At 41.0% G+C, this 20,585-nt stretch overlaps 1 protein-coding gene across 10 annotated transcripts in view; it reads right to left on the bottom strand.

Annotated features, from left to right (window-relative positions):
* Positions 1-20,585, bottom strand: part of KALRN (kalirin RhoGEF kinase) — a 991,119-nt gene that overhangs the window by 8,732 nt on the left and 961,802 nt on the right. For all 10 annotated transcript variants that reach the window (XM_043992602.1, XM_043992601.1, XM_043992603.1 and 7 more), the window contains 4 exons: positions 19,657-19,821; positions 17,049-17,127; positions 13,846-14,046; positions 2,282-2,420 (listed from right to left, as the gene is read on the bottom strand). In XM_043992602.1, the coding sequence (XP_043848537.1) occupies positions 2,282-2,420; positions 13,846-14,046; positions 17,049-17,127; positions 19,657-19,821 (584 nt within the window). The remainder of the gene's footprint in view (positions 1-2,281; positions 2,421-13,845; positions 14,047-17,048; positions 17,128-19,656; positions 19,822-20,585) is intronic.

Raw genomic sequence — 20,585 nt, 5'->3', positions numbered from 1 at the left:
GACAAAACCTGCTGGAAACTCCTCCCCCAGCAAAGTTACACCTTAGGTAGATAGAAGATTGAACAAAACTAAATTACAAGATCATAGATTTAGAGCTGAAAGGGACCTTGGAGGTCACTGGGTCCAATGCTTTCGTTGTACAAATAAGGAAACTGAGCCCCAGAGAGGTGACATGATTTGCCCAAGGTCATACAGGTTGTAAGTGGTCGAGCCCGTCTTCTGACTCCAGGCTCACTGAAATACATGCCTTTTACACTTTTCTGCAGTCTTCAGAGGGTCCAAAGTTGGGGAGTGGGACAGAAGGGAAGGGAATAAGTATTTATTTAGCTCCTACAAAGCAGGTGCTGTTATTACCCTCATTTTACAGTTGAGAAAACTGAGGCAAACATGTAAAGTGACTTGCACAGGGTCATACAGCTAGTAAGTGAACTCGGGTCTTCATGGCTCCAGGACCAGCACTCTACCTACCAACTTCCATGGGAGAACCTTAGTTCTTTCAGAAAGGGTATACCTTTTTTGAGAAAGGATCGGGACATTGAATGATTATTAGCAGAGTAAGGTTGAACCTGTGACTCTTGGTTCCTCTCTGGCTTCCATGACTAGATGGATCTACTACTGTGGCATAGGCTGGGGTTCAGCAAATGAAAAGCATTTATCTACCAAGCACCTTCTAAGTGCCAAATATTGTGCTAAGTGCTGTGGATTCCAACATTCACTGCTGGCAGAAGAACTGTGAGATATAAACAATGAATGAGAACAGTAGCTAGCTCCCTCATCTCCTCCTTGGCTGCTGCTTTACCCTTGGGGTCTGAATGTTTGAGTCTCCCTCCATTTCATCTCTGCTTTCAGGCCACGAGATTTTAACCCTATCAACAATGTACTTCTTTCTTTCCTTGACTAGGACAATATTTTATGGGAAAAAATGTTGACTGGTGATCCAGGTCATTGGAAGTCAGTTGAGCCCTTCCCCAATTTCTCCTTCTACTTTCTAGATGACATTACTAGAAGTGGCTTACATGTGAGAGGCAGCATGCTATAGTGGAAAAGATTTTTGTTGGTTTCATTTCAGTTGTGTTCAACTCTTTATGACCCCATTTGGGGTTTTCTTGGCAAAGATACTGGAGTGGTTTGCCATTTCCTTCTCCAGTTCATTTCACAGATGAGGAAACTGAGGCAAACAGGTAAAGTGATTTGCCCAGGGTCACATAGCTGATAAGGGTCTGAGGCCAGATTTGAACTCGGGTGTCCCTGATTCCAGACCTGGCACTCTATCCACTGTACCACCTAGCTGCCCTATGGAAAAGAAGTTAGGAGACCCTGGTTCTGGTCTATTTTTATCACTGACTAATTGTGTTAGGTGCTCTGGAACTCAGTTTCTTCTTCTGTAAAATATAGGCAATGGATTTCGAATTCTAACATTCTATAATAATATACTTCAAAAGAATTTTCCTAAACACATAGAAACTGATCTCAGTGGTCTAGAAAAGAATCTGGTAGAATTTAAGCTCTTTGAGGGCAGGGACTATCTTTTGCCTCTTTTTTGTATTGTATCCCCAGAACTTAGCACAGTGCTTACCCAATAGTAGGTGTTTATTAAATGTTTATGGATTATGGGGCAGCTAGGTGGTGCAGTGGATGAAGCACCGACCCTGGATTCAGGAGGACTTGGGCCTCAGACACTTAACACTTACTAGCTGTGTGACCCTAGGCAAGTCACTTAACCCCAGTTGCCTCACCAAAAAAAAAAAAGAGAGAAAAAAAAAATGTTTATGGATTGATGAAATCAATACAGATTCAGTTCCCAGCTTTTATATTCATTGGAATTTTGATCCTTCTAAACAAATTGAATTGTAATTCATGTTTGTTAAGGAAAATGGCTGTGCGAGTTGAATTTTGAGGTCATTTCTTTTTTCTGGCCCTTGGCCTCAGAGGCCAGGAGGTCTGGGTTCAAGTCTTACCTCTGAAATGTACTGGCTACTTGACTCTCAGAAAGTCAGCACTCTAAGCCAGTGGTGTCAGACTCAAATAGAAACAGATGCCACTAAACCATACATAGGGTCCCTGTGGGCTACAGATTGATTTAGTTTATTTTGTTAAATATTTCCTAATTACACTTTAAATTGGTTCTGGACCTATTCTAGAGTATGATGGCCTCTGCTTTAGGCAGTTTTCTACAGCTATAAGTTACAGAGAAGATGCCGCCCTGTCCTGGTAGAAGAGAATTACCCCATCTGTATCAGTGCAATCACAGAGCCAGTCACTAGCCCATATTTCCTGTTACCTTGATGTCTAAATGAGCAACCCTGCAATTGTGTAGATACTGTAAGGCTTCCATGGTATCTCGGATGTAGAAAGCAACTTTTTCTTCCATGAGTTCATCATGATTCATAAGATAGTCCAAGAGTCGGCCATCATCCATCCTACAAAAGGTAAAGAAAGCAAGAGGGGGAAAAAAAAGTTTAAAAACAAACTCCATAAAGGTCTTCCTGTAAAATTCATTTTGATACAGATTTTTTTTTCTTAATTTTTTTTTTTTACAGGTGTGTTTCAACTAAAGATCTGTCTCAGGATAACATCTAAGGCTGGGGGTGTCGGGAGGGAGCTCATGAATTCACATTTAATATGAAGTCAACAATAAGAAAGGGCAGTTACACGGTATAGTGGATAGAACTCTGGGCCTGGAGTCAGGAAGACTCATTTTCATGAGTTCAAATCCAGCCTCAGACACTTCCTAGCTCGGTGACCTGGGCAAGTCACTTCACTCGGTTTGCCTCAGTTTCCTCATTTGGGAATTTTCTATACTAACAGAATTTGTTACCATTCTTATCTAATATTTCAGCATATTAAAAATAGTCTCTTCCTTGGTGAAATCTGTAAAACTTTGTTTTGTTAGTGTGAGAAATGATTATTCATAATTGATATCTTGGGGCACCCAGCGATCTCCCCTTCTTTCTTAGTCCTTTCTCCCTTTCCCCCGGCTCCCCGCCAATAAAAGACATAATCTCCCTGAGAGATTCCATCAAATATCTTCATCCGGGTCAAGCCCAAGCCAAACTTACAAAAGGAGCCTTGGCTGGAGACAGATCCTTGTGTCTAGATAGTTGAAGGACTTTAACCTGCACAACCACTTCTAGATGGAAACTATTTGGAGGGTGGGGTGTGCTACATTTTTTTTTCTTTGATGTCATCTTACCAAGAGTTGAGTGACCTGAATCACTTATCCAAGAACTTCATTTTAATATAACCCACCTCCAGTCATGTCAACCAATTAGATCTGATTGTTATAAACCAGTTATCTTTGATTGCTATGTGATGGACCTACTGTGATCAGGAAGGGTATATGAACTGTGACCTCACAGCCATTAGGGGTCTTTTGTTCTGAGAGAGAGCAGCCAAAAGCCCTCCTTTTATTAGTAACCTGCCAGCCTATTAATAAAATGATTAAATCACTTGGAAACTGGCTCTCATATTTTTAATTGTCACATTAATTGTTTTCAAAGTTTTTCAGAAGAAATGGGTCTCAGTGCCTTTAAGAAGTAGGTTTGTAAAATAGAGGAATCATTCATTTACCATGGCCCCTTTAAGCTGTACCTGCACACAATTATATAGAATCTCCAGTAACATTGAAAGTGCCCAGGGGGCAGCTAGGTGGTGCAGTGGATAAAGCACTGGCCTTGGATTCAGGAGGACCTGAGTTCAAATCCAGCCTCAGACACTTGACACTAGCTATGTGACCCTGGGCAAGTCACTTAACCCTCATTGCCTGGAGGGGAAAAAAAAGAAAGTGCTTATGGGCCCGGCACTGTACTAGGTGCCAAAGTCAATTCAATCCCTTCTGAGCTGCCCTTCCTCTTTCCTATAGAGCAAGATGCAAGCTGGGATTTTCCTACTTAGGGCATTCACACATGCTTCTGTGGGTCCTCAACTTCTTCTGTCTAGAAGTAAAAACCTGCTCTTGGTGGTCATGAAGTCAGATTCCTTAATGTAGCCATTTCCCCCAGTATGGTCTGTACCCACGGTTTCTCCTTAGATTTGCAGATAAAGGGGAGGAAGGTCACACGTTCATCACCAGCATGTATGTCATGGACATAGAGGTTGGGTAGAGGGTTGTTTCATTCTTTGTATTTGTATTACCAGAACTCAGGACGGTGCCTGGCATGTTGTAGGTACTTAATAAATGCTTATTGATTGATTTAGTTCCATTTCTTTTTTTTTTTTAAGGCAATTGGGGTTAAGTGACTTGCCCAGGGTCACACAGCTAGTAATTGTTAAGTGTCTGAGGCCAGATTTGAACTCAGGTCCTTCTGAATCCAGGGCCGGTACTCTATCTACTGCACCACCTAGCTGCCCCTTGATTGATTTAGTTTCACATCCACAGTGCCATTTTTTCTCCACCAGGGGCCACCATTTCTTGTTTTTCTTTGCTCTCATTTTGCTTTTGTATGGATGCTTGTATTGTGTCCTAGGAATCTGCATCAGAGGTGAGGGGTGGGGAGACATTTTGGACTCAAGAAAGCTGTGCCCTGTAATTAATAACTCACAAGCCCTAGTCTACAGCCTAATAGACTTGCACACACCAAAGTGGTTTTGTGAAAAGACTGTTTTATGAGTAAACCAGCTTTCTGTCCATGACTCTGCCACTGACTAGCTTTTGGACCTAGGAAAATTTACCTCTCTTCTCTTGGCCTATAAAATGAGGTTGGTCTAGATGAGAACTAAAGTCCCCTATTACCTTTAGCATACTGTGAAACTAAGTCCCTTTTAGTTGGAAAATCCTGATTCTCTGAATTAAATGCTAGGGCATTTCCCCCTTTTGTCTCCTTCCTCTTGAGTAACTGGGACCCATTCCTCTAAGACTCATGGTACCTGCAGGCTGAAACAATGATGGATAGAGTAGTAGGCCTGGAGTTAGGATGACCAGAGTTCAAATATGGCCTCAGCTTCCTAGCTGTGTGACTCTGGGCAAATCACTTAACTTCTGTCTATCTCAGTTTTTTCATATGTAAAATAAGGATAATAATAGCATGTACCTCATAGGTATGTTGGGAAGATCAATTGATGTAATGTTTTTTGTTTGTTTGTTTGTTTGTTTTTTTTTAGTGAGGCAATTAGGGTTAAGTGACTTGCCCAGGGTCACACAGCTAGTAAGTATCAAGTGTCTGAGGCCGGATTTGAACTCAGGTCCTCCTGATTCCAGGGCCGGTGCTCTATCCACTGCGCCACCTAGCTGCCCCCGTGATGTAATGTTTTTAAAGTGCTGGCACATAGCAGGCACTTAATAAATGCTTGTTCCCTTCCCTTTATGCCATAATAGATGAAATATAATGCTTCTCCATGCTTGATAGCCATATTACTTATTGAGGACCTCTGTGTGAATGTTACTCATATTTGGGAAAACCTTAAACATTAGCTGTACTCAATCTGGACATTCCAGACAAGAATGCTAACAAGCTAAAGAAAACCTAACCCACCAGGCATCAGGAGAGAATACCAGTCTACCTGAACCCAGAGTCTCCTGTGGGGGAGGAAATGCTGGGCCATGGGATAAAGAAAGAACTGGGACAGTTAGGATGAATGTAGATACCTGAACCCTACATAGGTGAAACAAGGTAGATCAATACATTTTGCCAAATGCTGGCTCATTGTTTTCTTGGCAGTCATTGATTCTCAACATTAGACCTTTTTTTTAGGGTATTATCAGACCTCTACACTACAGGAAGATAAGACGGAAACTTCATTTGTCCAGTGGGCTCCTACCAATCTGAATGCATGCCACAATCATAATATAGTACATTAAAGTTTACAAAGTACTTCATATGTTTTAACTCATTTGAGATTGACAAAAAACCTGTTAGGGTTTCCTTGTAGATAGTATTTTCTCCATTTTAATAGAGTAGGTAACTATGGTTTGGAAAGGTTTAAGTGACTATTCCATGTTCACCCACCTAGAAAGAGTTGGTGATGGGATTCAAACCTAAGTCTCTCTTGACTCCAAGTCTAGTTCTAGATAGTAGTGAGCAATATGAACAACCTAGTGAACAGTAGGTTTGTAAAATAGAGGAATCATTCATTTACCATGACCCCTTTAAGCTGTACCTGCACACAATTATATAGAATCTCCAGTAACATTGAAAGTGCCCAGGGGGCAGCTAGGTGGTGCAGTGGATAAAGCACTGGCCTTGGATTCAGGAGGACCTGAGTTCAAATCCAGCCTCAGACACTTGACACTAGCTATGTGACCCTGGGCAAGTCACTTAACCCTCATTGCCTGGAGGGGAAAAAAAGAAAGTGCTTATGGGCCCGGCACTGTACTAGGTGCCAAAGTCAATTCAATCCCTTCTGAGCTGCCCTTCCTCTTTCCTTGCTGTTCTCCCATTTTAAATATAGAGCAAGATGCAAGCTGGGATTTTCCTACTTAGGGCACCTAGTGAACAGAATCATAGCCGTTCAAGGAAAGTCATGGGGGCAATTCCAGTAGAGAATCTATCACAGAGGAGAGGCAATCTGGAAAGATTTTCCATGAAGCTTAATCCCATTATAAGCAGACCACTAGAGAACATGAACTACTTCCAGGGCTAACTCAATAACTGCCATGATATCACCATCCAGTGGATAGAGCAATGGTCCTGGAGTCAAGAGGACCTGAATTAAAATCTCACCTCAGAAACTTACTAGCTGTGTGACCCTGGGCAAGTCACTTAACCCCCATTGGCTTAAACATCCAGGGGCATCTCCAGTCATCCTGATATCTATCTTGTCACTGGACCCAGATGGCCCTGGAGAAGAGAGTAAGGTGGTAACCTTGCACAGCCCTCCCTCACTTAAATCTAATTCACTGCAAGTCATGACATCACCTCCCCAATGTCATGGTCCTCTTAGGGAACGAAGGACAAACAACAAGATCCTTCCAGTCTCCCAGGTTCATAACCTCAGCATTATACTGCATTTCTCACTCTCCCTCAACCCGCATAGCCAGTCAGTTGTCTGTTTTTGCTGTTCCTGCCTGCCTTCACAGCATCTCTCACATCTGACCCTTTCACCCCACCCATACAGCTCAGCGGTCCTCATTCATTTCCCCCTTCAAGCTCTTCTGACTTTCTCAGTGTCAACACTATGCCTCAGCTGCAGTCTCACCTTGGAACTTCCTTCAGTTCTGGGGACTTCCTCATCCAGGAATATTCATCCTCTCCTACAGGCTTCTTACCCTTGAATACTCCTCCACCGTGCCAGCACCTTTTTCTCATTGGGGAATTCCTCTGGTACCTCCATTTTGGGGAAGAGTATGCCCTTCCTACCAACCTTGGTTCCCCTCCTGATTGTGCTTCTGACTTTTGGGACTTCAACACCATGCTCCCCCCACCCCCGACCATGGGAATACCTTCCCCTGACCCCTTTTCAGTTTCCTATTGTATGTTATCTTCCTCTATTAGAGTTTAAGCTCCTTGAAGCCAGGCTCTGCCTTTCTTTTTGCTTATATTTTATTTTATCAGCACTTTGCACAGTGCAAAGTAAGTGCACAGTAAGAGCCTGTGTGTCTTATAAATTCTTGTCTCCTTATTGCAACAGATTCCTAATTGGTGTCCTTGCTTCATCTCTCTCAGATCTAGTAACTCCTCTGCATTGTTGCCAAAATAATTTTCCTTAAGCAGAGATCTGACCATGTCACTCTTCTGCTCAATCAACTCCAATGTTGCCTCTGGGATAAACCATGAAGTCCTCTGTTTAGATTGTAAAGAGCTACACAACTTGGCTCTGACTTATCTTTCCAATCTCACTGGATGTAACTTCTTTTGAGCTCTGTAGTGCAGCCGAAATGGCCATCTCTCTTTTCCTCATTCATGACACTCCATGTCTTCCTCTCCATGCCTTTGCATCTGCTGTCCTCCATGCCTATGACATTCTACTTCCTTACCTCCACCTTATAGAGTCCCTCTTTTCATATGAGGTGAAGCTCAAACATGCTCTTCTTCCTTAAGCCTTTCCTGGTTCCCTCCCCAACTTTTAGGACCCCTCAACTATTTTATATTTAACTACTTTGTATATATTTGTATTTATTTTTTTAAACTTTAATGATCTCTTACATTTCTCTCCATCACTTTTTTTTTTTGGGTGAGGCAATTGGGGTTAAGTGACTTGCCCAGGGTCACACAGCTAGTGTCAAGTGTCTGAGGCTGGATTTGAACTCAGGTCCTCCTGAATCCAGGGCTGGTGCTCTATCCACTGCGCCACCTAGCTGCCCCTGTATTTATTTATATTAATGTCGTATGGGGCAGCTAGGTGGCCCAGTGGATAGAGTGCCGGTCCTGGAGCCAGGAAGACTCATCTTTGTGAGTTCAAATCTGACCTCCAATATTTACTAGCTGTGTGACCCTGCTCAAGTCACTTCACCCTGTTTGCCTCAGTTTCCTCATCTGTAAAATGAGCAGGAGAAGGAAATGGCAAACCGCTCTAGGATCTCTGCCAAGAAAACCCCCAAATGGAGTCACAGACAGTCCTACATAACTGAAAAATGACTTAATGCCATACAAACACACACACACACACACACACACGTTACATACCCTAAACTTATTACAAGTAGGGATTGTTTCATTCTTTGTACTTATATCCCCAGTGTCTAAAGCAGTGCCTGGCACACAGTGGGCATTTAATAAACATTTGTTGATTAATTGGAATAAGAGAGAAGCCTCAAGAGGCTACACATAGCACTCAATCTAGAGGCATCAGACAATTCTGTTAACTAACTGGCACCTCTAGGCCCAGAACACAGACCACTGGACAGTGTTCTTGAAGTCAATTTCTCTCCTATAAATAGTAGAGAGACAGAACATCCAGAGGTGGCAGCGAGTCACAGCAGAAGAACCTGAACTATCTGAATGGTGACTAGACCAGCTTGTTTAGGTTAATCACTAGTGAGGTTATTAGTCATAATAGGTGTATTCTGGGGGTGATGCCCATGAATGACGGAGGCATAAAATGTTTACTGCATGTAAAGACATTATGTAAGAGCATTATATAACATACTTTGGTATATTTTACATGATCTCTCTATGCAGAATCAGGTGTAATTTTAGAGAATCAAAATTCCAACCTGAGGAGAGGAAGCAGAGAAATGTGGTAGGTGCTAGGATATTTTCCTACTTCCTACTTATCCTTCCTTTTGAGTAACTGGCAAAAATAAAGTGTGTATAATTCAAGGTATTAGGGCTGCTACCTGGGAAGCACTGAATGAATAAAAGGCATTTATTAAGCACCTACTGAGTACCAAGCACTGTGCTAAGCCCTAGGAATGCAAAAAACAATAATCAAGACAGTGTTAGGTCTCAAGGAGCCCACACTAATTGAGGGAGACGCAAGTAAAAGAAAGTTCAGTTACAGGGCAGATGGAAAAAGGAAGGGCCTATGAGGCGAGAGTAGTGGGAATCTGGGTAAGGAGGACTCTGAAAATTTTGCCCTCATCATAGAAAGATGCTGGTCTATGAAACTTATGCATAAGTTGGCTGTCCCACAGCATGGAAACACTACAATGAAAGGCTTAAAGTTGAAAGAGAGAGTTTTGTTTTTATTTTTAAAGTCTCCACTTCAATAGTCAGGGAGCAGCAGGTCAAGACAGGGCTTGTGGGAGAAAAGGCTTCTGCCAGAGGAGCCTTCATATTCAGGATGACCATAATTCAGCACTATGATAATATGTGTAAATCTAGCTAGGGATTCACATATATACTTGGGACTAATGGTTACTCATTAAAGGATTGTTATTTTGTTTTTCTTTTCCTTTTAACAAAACTTTCCTCTGTGATACAATAAGAAGTCATCCTGGACTCCTCTCTCAACTCCCCGACAGTTCATCTGTTTCCAAAGCCTGATTTCACTTTTACACTATCTCTCACATAAGCTCCCTTCTTTCCTCTGACACTGCCACCCCTCTGGTGCAGGTCCTCATTACCTTATGCCTGGATTATTGCATTAGCCCACTGGTGGATCTGCCTGTCTCAAGTCTCTTTCCACTCCACTCCATCACTAAATTCAGCCACTAAAGTGATTTTCCTAAACCACAGATCCAATCATGTCACCTCTACTTAATAAACTCTAGTAGCTTCCTATTGCTGCTAGGGTCAAATATAAAATCCTCTGTTACCTGTTCAAAGCTCTTTATAATCTAGTCCCCTCCCATTTTTCCTATCTTCTTTTTTTTGGGGGGGGGGCGGGGCTGGGCAATGAGGGTTAAAGTGACTTGCCCAGGGTCACACAGCTAGTAAGTGTCAAGTGTCTGAGGCCAGATTTAAATTTAGGTCCTCCTGAATCCAGGGCTGGTGCTTTATCCACTGCTCCACCTGGCTGCCTTCCTGTCTTCTTACAACCTCTCCAATCTACTCTATGTGACACCAGCCTCCTGGCCATTGCACAAACAAGTCTCTGGACCCAAGCCATGTCTTAGCTCTGGGCATTTTCTATGGCTGTCCATTATTCCTGAAATTCTTTCTTAGTCTCTGCCTTCTTCCTTTAAGTCCTACCTAAAATCTTGCCTTTTCAGGAAGCTTTCCCCCAAACCCTCTTCTTAATTCCAGTGCCTTCCTTCTGTTAACTACTTCCTATTTATCCTGTACTTTGCTTGCTTTGTATGTATTTGTTTGCATGTTATCTTCCCTATTAGACCGTAAGCTCTTAAGGGCAGAGACTGTCTTTTGTTTGTTTGTTTGTTTGTTTTGTGAGGCAATTGGGGTTAAGTGACTTGCCCAGGGTCACACAGCTAGTAAGTGTTAAGTATCTGAGGCCAGATTTGAACTTAGGTCCTCTGATTCCAGGGCCGGTGCTCTATACACTTCGCCACCTAGCTGCCTCCAGAGACTGTCTTTTGCCCCTTTTTGTATGTCCAGTGCTTAACACAATACATGACACATAATAGGTGCTTAATAAATTTTGATTGATTGAGAGTGGAAAGAACACTAGATTTAGAGCCTGTGTTCCTGGGTTCAACTCTCACTTCTCTTACTCATTCTGAGTCCTTGGGCAAGTAATCTCTAGGATTTAATTTCCTCACCTGTAAAATAATACTCATAATAACTAACATTTACATATTGCTGCAAGGTCTTGTTTAGTCATGTCTGACTCTTCATAACCCCATTTGTGATTTTCTTGGCAAAGATACTGCAGTGATTTGCCATTTACTTCTCCAGCTCATTTTACAGTTGAGAACGCTAAGGCAAACAGGGTTAAGTGACTTGCCCAGGGTCACATGCATTTGAACTCAAGACTTCCTGACTCCAGGCCTGGCACTGTATCTACTGTGCCACCTAGCTGCTCTAAGGTCTACAAAGCTATTATCTTGTTGATCTTTATTACAACCCTATGGAAAATTATTACTTTATAGGTGAGGAGGTTAAATGACTTGCCCAGGGCCACAAAGCTAAGTGCCTGAGGCAGCATTTAGAATCATGTCTTTCTGACTCAAAGGCCAACACTCTATCTGCTGTGCCACCCAGCTCTTAAATGAGGGGGGCTTTAAGGACCATCACAGTTCTACAGCTCTGATTCTGTGAACTCTGTGTTTGCAAATGGGGAATCAGTGTCACTTTCAGGGATGATCATGAATGTACTATTTCCCAGGTTTTTTGGGTGGGAACTATCAAGAGAATGCGACACTCCCCGGAGGTGAACCTAGGCCTTTTGTGTTACTTGGGACTCTAACACAAGGCTTGCATATGATTAAAAACCTCAGACTGTGATCTGAATGGAAAATATGATATTAAAAGTGTCACTTCCTTTTCACAGCAGAACACACCTTTGATTATAAGAATGAGCAAAGGGAAAAGAGTTGGGCCTTTTTAGAGGTGGCTAAACAGGAAAAACTTCCCCTGCCTCATTAAAAGTCAGCTCTACTTACCAGTAACCTGATACAATCATAAATTAAGTTTCACTTAGTATGTTAACCTGGGCAACACAGCCTCTGGCCATCATTACGACAAGCTACCCATACTAGAATCATCAATCTAACAGTCCCTGTGAATGGTTTCAGGGCAGCATCCCTTTGGAAAATTTCATCCCACCAAAAAAAATTTGTTTCCTGTAAATTCTTTTATCTAGAAGAGGAAATGGACTATGCATATAGGAACCAGAAGAGGCATCATTGTATGTCTGATAGCATACCTCAAAACTATATATTATCTTGTGTACCCTCAAGGCTCTGTCCTGGGCCCCACATTTCCTCTCCCTTTATGCTCTTTTTCTGGGTGACTTCTTCAGCTTTTATGGATTTAATTCTCCTCTCCGGGCATATAACACATATATTATATACATGTACAAATATATATATATATATATATATATAGACATATATAGACATACAATATACAATTGTATGTCTATATATGTATAAATATACATATGTGGAGGGGTTACGTATACATGTACATGCATATATAAAAATACCTTTCTTCTGAATACCAGTCCCACATCACCAACTGCACATTAGATATTTCAAATGGGAAGTTCCATAGCTATCTCAAAATCAACAAATCTAAAACAGAATTAATTTTCTTTCCCTCCAAACCTACTTGTTTTTGAACTCTACTATTTCTGTTGAGGATATCACTGTTCTTCCAGCACCCCACAATTCACAAACTCAGAGTCACCCTCAGTATCTCACCTTCCCTTCCCACTCATTTAATCAGTCATCAGATGAGGAAGTAGAAACAACAACTGCAGCTGTAAATCTATAATCCCATGAGGGATTCTATAATGTGCAGCTAAGGAGGGTATCCCAGGTATGGGGGAATGGCTAGTGAAATGCCTAGAAATAGAAGGTAGAGTATATTTACTTCCTTCTTTCCTCTACTTCTTTGAATATACTAGTTTCTTTCAGAGTTCAGTTCAAAAACTACCCACTTTGTTGTTCAGTCAGTCATTTTAGTCATATCTGACTCTCCATGAACCCATTTGGGGTATTTTTTTGGCAAAGATACTGGGTTGGTTTGCCATTTTCTTCTCTAGCTCATTTTACAAATGAGGAAACTGAGGCAAAGAGGGTTAAGTGACTTGCGCTGGGTCACACAGCTAGGAAGTGTCTGAGGCCAGATTTGAACTCAAGTCTTCCTGACTTCGGGTCTAGCACTCTATCTACTGTGCCACCTAGCTCCCTGTAACATATTACCCCAGTAGAATACCAGGAATTGTCTCATTTTTGTCTTTGTATAACAGTACCTGACACTTTATGAGCACTTAATAAATGTTTGGTGATTGGCAGTAGAACATTTGCATGCTGTATCATGAGATGTCGGGGTTGTGACCTCTTTCTTGATTGGCAAAATGAGGAGGTTGATTTAGATGGTCTACAAAGTCTAGTATGCCCTAACATTCTGTGCTTCTATGAATCTATTATAACTCCTATTTTCCCAGAGAACAATGGACCATTGGCTGTTTGTTCATAGTCTGAGCTATACATTTCTCCTTTCTTCCTTTTCCTGGGTTCAGAGGGATGGCAGCTGGCTGAATCCCTCCAAACATTACAGTGGTTTGCCTCATTTTGAGGAATGTGTCTCTACATGGTGAAAACAAACACTTTTTGCCTTTTGGGAATGGTTTGGGAGAGAATGGAGCCTTTATTTCTATTCTAGCCCAAAATGTCTAAGGATATCTGAAAAGCATCTACTCATAATCTACTACTGACAATAAAACCAAGGGCGATGGAAGTTTAATAACTTAGTCACATAGGGAGTAAGAAGGATTTGAACCTAAGTCCTCAGAGTTGATGCTCTTGTCACAGTGTACTGTGGCCAATAGGCCTTGGTGGTGGCCTGGTTCCACCTAAGTGGACAGGGATGGTGCTTGAGAGAGGCTGTTGGTACTTACAGCTCCAAAACCAAGATGTAAGATGTGGGCGACTCGTAGGTATCGTGGAGCGTGACATACTGTGGATGCTGCAGGTGCTGGAGAAGGGCAGCTTCATGAGCTGCTTGTTCCTTCTTCTTCATTTTTTTGCTGATGAATTTCACAGCAACATCTTTCCGGGTAGCTTTGTGAATGCACTTCTTCACAATGGAGAACCGTCCCCTGGAATCAGATGAAAGGGACATGTCTTCTGTCAAGATTCATGAATAAAACCCTTGACCTTTTTTTCAGTGATTTGTCAAGTTTGCCTTGAATACATTGAGATGGTAACATTTTACCAGGAGTCCAACAGGTCTCGGTTCATAACCTTCCCCAAACAGAATCCATTTTCCTGGTGTCAGGGCCTTAAGAATCATAGAAGCTTATATTTGAAGGAGACCTGAGACATCACCTAGTCCAAAACTTCTTAAACTATGGGTTGCAACCCCATATGGGGCCGAGTAACTGCATGTGGGGGTTGTGAAAAATTTGGCAACAGTTAAAGGTTATATATACCTATTTTATAAGCCTATATATACGGGTTTGTGTAAAAATTTCTCAGGTGAAAAGGGGTCGCAAGTGGAAAAAGTTTAAGAAGCCCTGGTCTAGTTCAAACCTCCTGTCTGATTCAACAGTACAAAATCCTCTGAATATTCTCATCTAGCCTCAACTTCAATGCCTTTAGCATAAGGCAACTCACTACCTTATAAGGAAGCCAATTTAATTTTTGGACAGTTGTAATTATTGGGAAATTTTTTTCTTACCTTGAGCCTTAGCCTGTCTCTCTGTTACTTCCATCTGTCAATTTAGTTCTCCTGTCTTGAGCTATGATAAATGAGTCTATCTTCTCTATGATAGCCCTTCCACCATTTCAAGGTAATAACCACGATCACAATCTTGATAAGGCTCCTTTTGTCCAATTCTCGTACGGGTTGGACTCAAAGGACTGTGTATCTAGATCTGAAAGATACCCCAGAAGCCCTTTAGTCCAATCCTCTTATTTTACACACGAGGACACTGAGGCCCAGGGAAGTTAAGTGACTTGTCCCAGAGGGTCACACAGATCATATCACAAGTGGGATTTGAACCCAGGTCCTCTGACTCCAGAGTAAGTACTCTTTCCCTGGGGTGTGCTAGTCAACTAAGAGCCAGTTGTTAAAGTGTAAGCATTTATGCATTAGAAATCAATAAATGCTACAAATCAGACTTTGATTTATTATTTTGTTGATTATCGAGACTTAAGAACATGATGGAGAGAATGATAATAATGTAGATTAAAGTTAAAATTGTATTGTGGGTACTTTTTTTCTTTCAAAGAGCCAATTCAGAGAACAATTGTTCAACATTTGCCAACATGACCGTGATTGCACCACATGGACTTCTATGACACTAATTCTTTGAGGATCAAAAAAGAAATAAAATTAGTGTCACTTTACTTTACCTACCAATTTGTTTGTCATCTTACCTCCTTTAAGGTTCAATTACTTTTTTCTTTTTAAATAGAATTTTTTTAATTCAAAGGAAAAAATGGTAAGAAGGCTAAAGAAAAAAAAATCAGAGAACACATGGCTTCCTAAATATGTGAGCAGCATAGCTTGGTGTAAAGAACACTGAATTTGGAGTCAGAGAAAGTGGACATGAATCCTAACCCTGTGTGACCTTGGGCAAGTCCCTTCATTTATCTAATCCTCCCTTTTCTCATCTGTAAAATGGTGGGGTCAGACGAGACTATAACATTCTATGATCAATGATTTATGAGACAGACATGATCTAGTCCCAATTTAAATCACCCATTTAATAACAGCAATGAGGGGACTTGGGTAGCCCAGTGGATAGAGAGCTAGTCTGGATTCAGGAAAACCTGAGTTAAAATCTGGTGTCAGATATTTACTAGCTGTGTAATCCTGGGCAAGTTACTGCTTAAAGAGATTATTATTGTTTTTGTTGTTCAGTCATGTCTGACTCTATGACCCCAATTGATGTTTTCTTGGCAAAGATACTGGAGTGGTTTGCCATTTCCTTTTCCAGCTCATTTTACAGATGAGGAAACTGAGGCAAACAGGGTTAAGTGATTTGCCCAGGGTCACACAGCTAGGAAGTGTCTGAGGCCATATTTGAACTCAGGTCTTCCTGACTCCAGGCCTGTTACTCTATCCACTCTGCCCCCTAGCTGACCCATTATTATATTTACAAATGAGGAAACTGAAGCTCAGGTAGCTAGTCATTTCCTAAAGTTCAAGCATATAATGATAGGACCAGAACCTAAGTCTTCTGACCTTAGTGCTCCTTATGCCTCATGGCCTCTCATGTTTGCAGGCTTAGTGATTTGTGCTGATTCATCTATGTATCTATGTATGTATTTCCCCTTATCCCCAGTGATACAATTTGGGTTTCTAACAAAATGAAATATTGATCTGTTTATTCACCAATTTTTTTTTCAAGAGCAAATATAACATTTTTTCCCATTAATCTTTCTGTTAGGGTATCTCCTTTTTTGGTCTTAGAATACCTATTTAAATATTTTATCAATGAAATGGAAAAAAGTTGGGTGAGCAGGCATTTATATACTTAATATTTTTTCCTGAGTGAACAGAATTTTACTTAGTTTTTTTTCCTTTTTCCTTTTTTGATCCACATTTGTGATTTTGATCAGTGTGGAAATTCCGTCCACCAATGTACATCAGCAACTCCATCTTGTTACTCTTAGAGGGGACTCTTACAGAAAGAGTGCTAGCTCTGGAGTCAGAGAACCAGAATTCAAATCCCCCTTCTTATAGCTTATTTACTACCTGTGTGAATTTGGACAAATTACTTAACCTCTCTGAGCCTCAGTTTCCTCATCTGTCAAAGGAGAGCTGGATTAGATGGCTTCTGAGTTCCTTTCCAGTTCCATCCTATGATAGGTCCCATGGGCCATGGTCACACAGCCAGTATGAATCAGAGACAAGACCAATCCAATTCTTTCTGACTCCCTGGTGCTGGCTCTTTATCAGCTATATCAAGCTATTTCTTTTTATAGCTACATATGTGTGTATACATATATATATATATATATATGTGTGTGTGTGTGTATATACATATATAATATATGTGTGTCTGTCTGTCTATCTATTTTGTTGGCAACATATAAACTTGTGGGATTTTCTTTTCCAGACAAGCCCCAGGATAGAAAGCTATAGTATTACCTTCCAATTTCATTCAGCTCCGTGTAAGCCAAGTCAAAATTTTCCTTCCAGGAAATGGTAGCACCATCAGCTGCAGCATCTTTGGAAGAGAGAAAGCACAAAGGTGATGCTGACAATGTCATGGAAGAAGGAAAGCTCCAGGGGAACCCCAAAGAAATTCTCCTTTCAAGAATTCTTTTTGGCAATTGGGGTTAAGTGACTTGCCCAGGGTCACACAGCTAGTAAGTGTCAAGTGTCTGAGGCCAGATTTGAACTCAGGTCCTCCTGAATCTAGGGCCAGTGCTCTATCCACTGTGCCACCTAGCTGCCCCCTCAAGAATTCTTTTAAAAAGAATTATGAATTTAATTATAAACAAGAAAACATTCTAACTTATAAAGAACAAAAATAGGATTGTATATGAAATCATGAACTTTTGTTGCATTTTTTTTTTGCAGGCAATGGGGGTTAAGTGACTTGCCCAGGGTCACACAGCTAGTAAGTGTCAAGTGTCTGAGGCTGGATTTGAACTCAGGTACTCCTGAATTCAGGGCCGGTGCTTTAACCACTGCGCCATCTAGCTGCCCCATTTCTTATTATTTTTAAAAATTTAAAGTAGTAACAAAGTTGCCCTGGATCTCCCTATCTCGAATAACCCAGGCTGGAAGTACAGTCACCACTCATGGACCTGATCCTGCTGCTGCTTGTCTTGAAAACTTTGGCTTTTTTTACTGCCTGGGCTGGCCAGTTCATCAGTCCTTGGTCAGCCTGGTAACCTTCTCCTTCCAGGGGCTCACCATACTGGCCAAACAGTGCAGACACCTCATTGACTTCAGCCCTACAGTAACTCAGAACTCCAGGTTTCTATCAATCCATTGACCTCAGTCTTATTTGTAGCAGGGATTATAGGTAAGACCACCATCATTGATTTTTGTTTGTTTGTTTGTTTTGAGCCCCCAGAACTGAGAGAGGTTTTTTCCCATCCCTCCCTGATGTTAGCGCTCAAATCTTCTTGGAAGTTAATGAGTCTGTCAGTCATTCATATTCTGGTATGTATTGTTTTCATCCGAGTGTTTTCTTTCTCTTCACCTCAATTGGGTTAGCTAGTTTGTTTCCATTGAGCTTAGATAGGTTGATACATCTCCATTATCCCATCCTCTGCTATTTATTACCTTTGAAGAAAGATGAGACCCAAAAGGCCTAAAGTGAACTGGGTGGGGTTCAATTCTGAGGCAACTCTATAACTCAGAGATATAAAATTTCAGGTCTCTCTGAGTGACCTGGGGCACTCCCGAGGATGTCATAGAGAAACTTGGAATTATAAATCACAGAATACCAGCTGTAAAAGACTTTACTACATATAGCAGAAAGAAAGCTGACTTTGGAGTGTAAGGACCTGAGGTCAAACCCTGCCTGTTATGCTACTACTTGATGTTCTACTACCTGTAAGGCACTTCTGGGATACAAAGACTAATATTAAACTGGCCCTACCTCAAAGAGATGTTCTACTTACACTGAACATATCAGTCAACAAAGATTAAGTGCCCCCTATGTGTCCTGTACTGTGCTAGAAGCAGAACATATGTTTGGATGCATTTTTGGTCATGTGCTCCTACATAATGTACAAGTATATTATGACCTGTCTTTTCTTTAAGCAGAATATTAAGAAATAATGTATTTGTCAGTCTTTTGGATTCAACTGAATGAAAAACCATAACCATGTTTAATAACATTCCAAGAAGCAATGTGTTTGTCTCATTTTTATTAGAGGTTCAACCAGTTTCTAAAGGAAAAATCAATCCCAAATCAGGGAGGAATTCTGACTCCTGGAGTGTAGATTAGGGTGGTAATCAGTGGTGTGCTGGAGCCAGCTTCAACCAGCTCAGGATACCTAATTATTAAATTTTCAGTGTGAGCATTTACACCTCAGAAATCAGGACATGTTTCAAATTAGGTCTTCATTTGTTGTTTTGTTGATTGTCTAGACTTAAGAAAGGATTGGAGGATATTTATGATGCAGATTAAACTTAAAGGTGTGTCCAGGTGGACATTTTATTTCATTGAGCCAATTCTTTAAAATTTACCACTATTCACTTAGTGATAGCCAGTCTAAGAATAGGAACATCTTTTAATTAATTCAATTAAGAGCAGTAGTCTTTCTCCATCCAGATTGAATAATTTGAGGAAGATGATTCTTCTAGTGCATTGAAATTTGACTTACTATTGTGCTGTTTAAGGAAACAATTTCAAACTCTAAAATTGATTTTTGCACACCTATCTCTCTGTTCATGATCACCATAAAAACGGAAGTCAAAATGACTTGGGCAAGGAGATTTTCAATAGCAGAGGAAATTCTGTCCCCAGCCCCCTGCCCCAGTCTTTCCTTAGAGATGTTTTCTCTGATAAACACTAACTAAACAAACAAGTTTTTCTTCTACAATATGTATATAAGCGATTGTGCATAAGACCTTTTTTTTTTTTAAAAAAAATTGTTGAAACTAATGGGACTAAGTACATTCAAGTAAAAGCATTTAGAGATCTCCCCCATCCCCAACAAATCACTAAATAATTCTACTCATGTGATTTGGAAAATCAATGAGACCCTGGTTTAGGAGACTTGTCAGTGCTCACCATATTCTGGGAGTCTCACAAACTCGGAGGGCTCACTGGGTAAGCTGATCCCCCAGGGGTTGCTGGCACTGACTCTGAACTGGTAAGGGCATCCTGGGCTCAGGTCTTCAATGACTAGATAAGTATCCAAAGTTGAAGCCACAGACTGCTGCCAGACCTGGGAACCTGTGGAGACCAAGAGAGAAAAAGTGGGGGGGAAGGGGGAGAGGGGAGAGAAAAGGAGAGGGAGGAGGAGGAGGATGATATTGAAGAGGAGAATGAGGAAGAGGAATTGAGAGAGAGGAGAGAGGGATAGGGAGGGGAGAGGAGGGGGGGGGGGAGAGAGATTATCACACACCAAAAAAATTTATATATTTCTTACAATAAGCTAAAATGACTGTCCTTATGAACACTATAAACACTTCTGAAAGTTTATTTTCTAACTTTTTCAGTGTTCAACCCCTTCATAAGGGTGTGAAGGACCTGCCAACAAAATCTAATCCATTTTTGAATTTACAACTACAAGAATAGAGTTCAAAGGTGTCACAGGAGTTACAAAATAGAAAATAATTTTCTTTCTCTTTGTATCTTTGAAAGGGTAAAAATAATAACTGAATTTTGTGTAATGCTTTAAAGTTTGCAAAGCAGTTTGCATACGTTATCTCATTTATGCCTCACAGTGACCCTTTGAGGTTAAGTAGTACAGGCTTTATTGTTAACATTTTAGAGGTGATAGAACCAAGGCTCAGAGATTTGCCTGTGGTCACACAGATAGTAAATTGACAGAAGCAGGATTCAATTTAAGATCTTCTTGATTCTAAATATAGCAATCTATTGTGATCCCTTAGAGGTAGCTGCCACTGACTCTGAACTGGTAAGGGCTCAAGACTTCAATGACTAGGTTAGCATCCAAGGTTGAAGATGTACTGTCTCCCCAATACCCATAGCTT

Source organism: Dromiciops gliroides, chromosome 3, assembly GCF_019393635.1.
Source record: "Dromiciops gliroides isolate mDroGli1 chromosome 3, mDroGli1.pri, whole genome shotgun sequence".
Classification (NCBI taxonomy): Eukaryota; Metazoa; Chordata; class Mammalia; order Microbiotheria; family Microbiotheriidae; genus Dromiciops; species Dromiciops gliroides.
The sequence above is the reverse complement of the archived record's forward strand: the minus strand, read 5'-3'. Positions and strand labels throughout refer to the sequence as shown.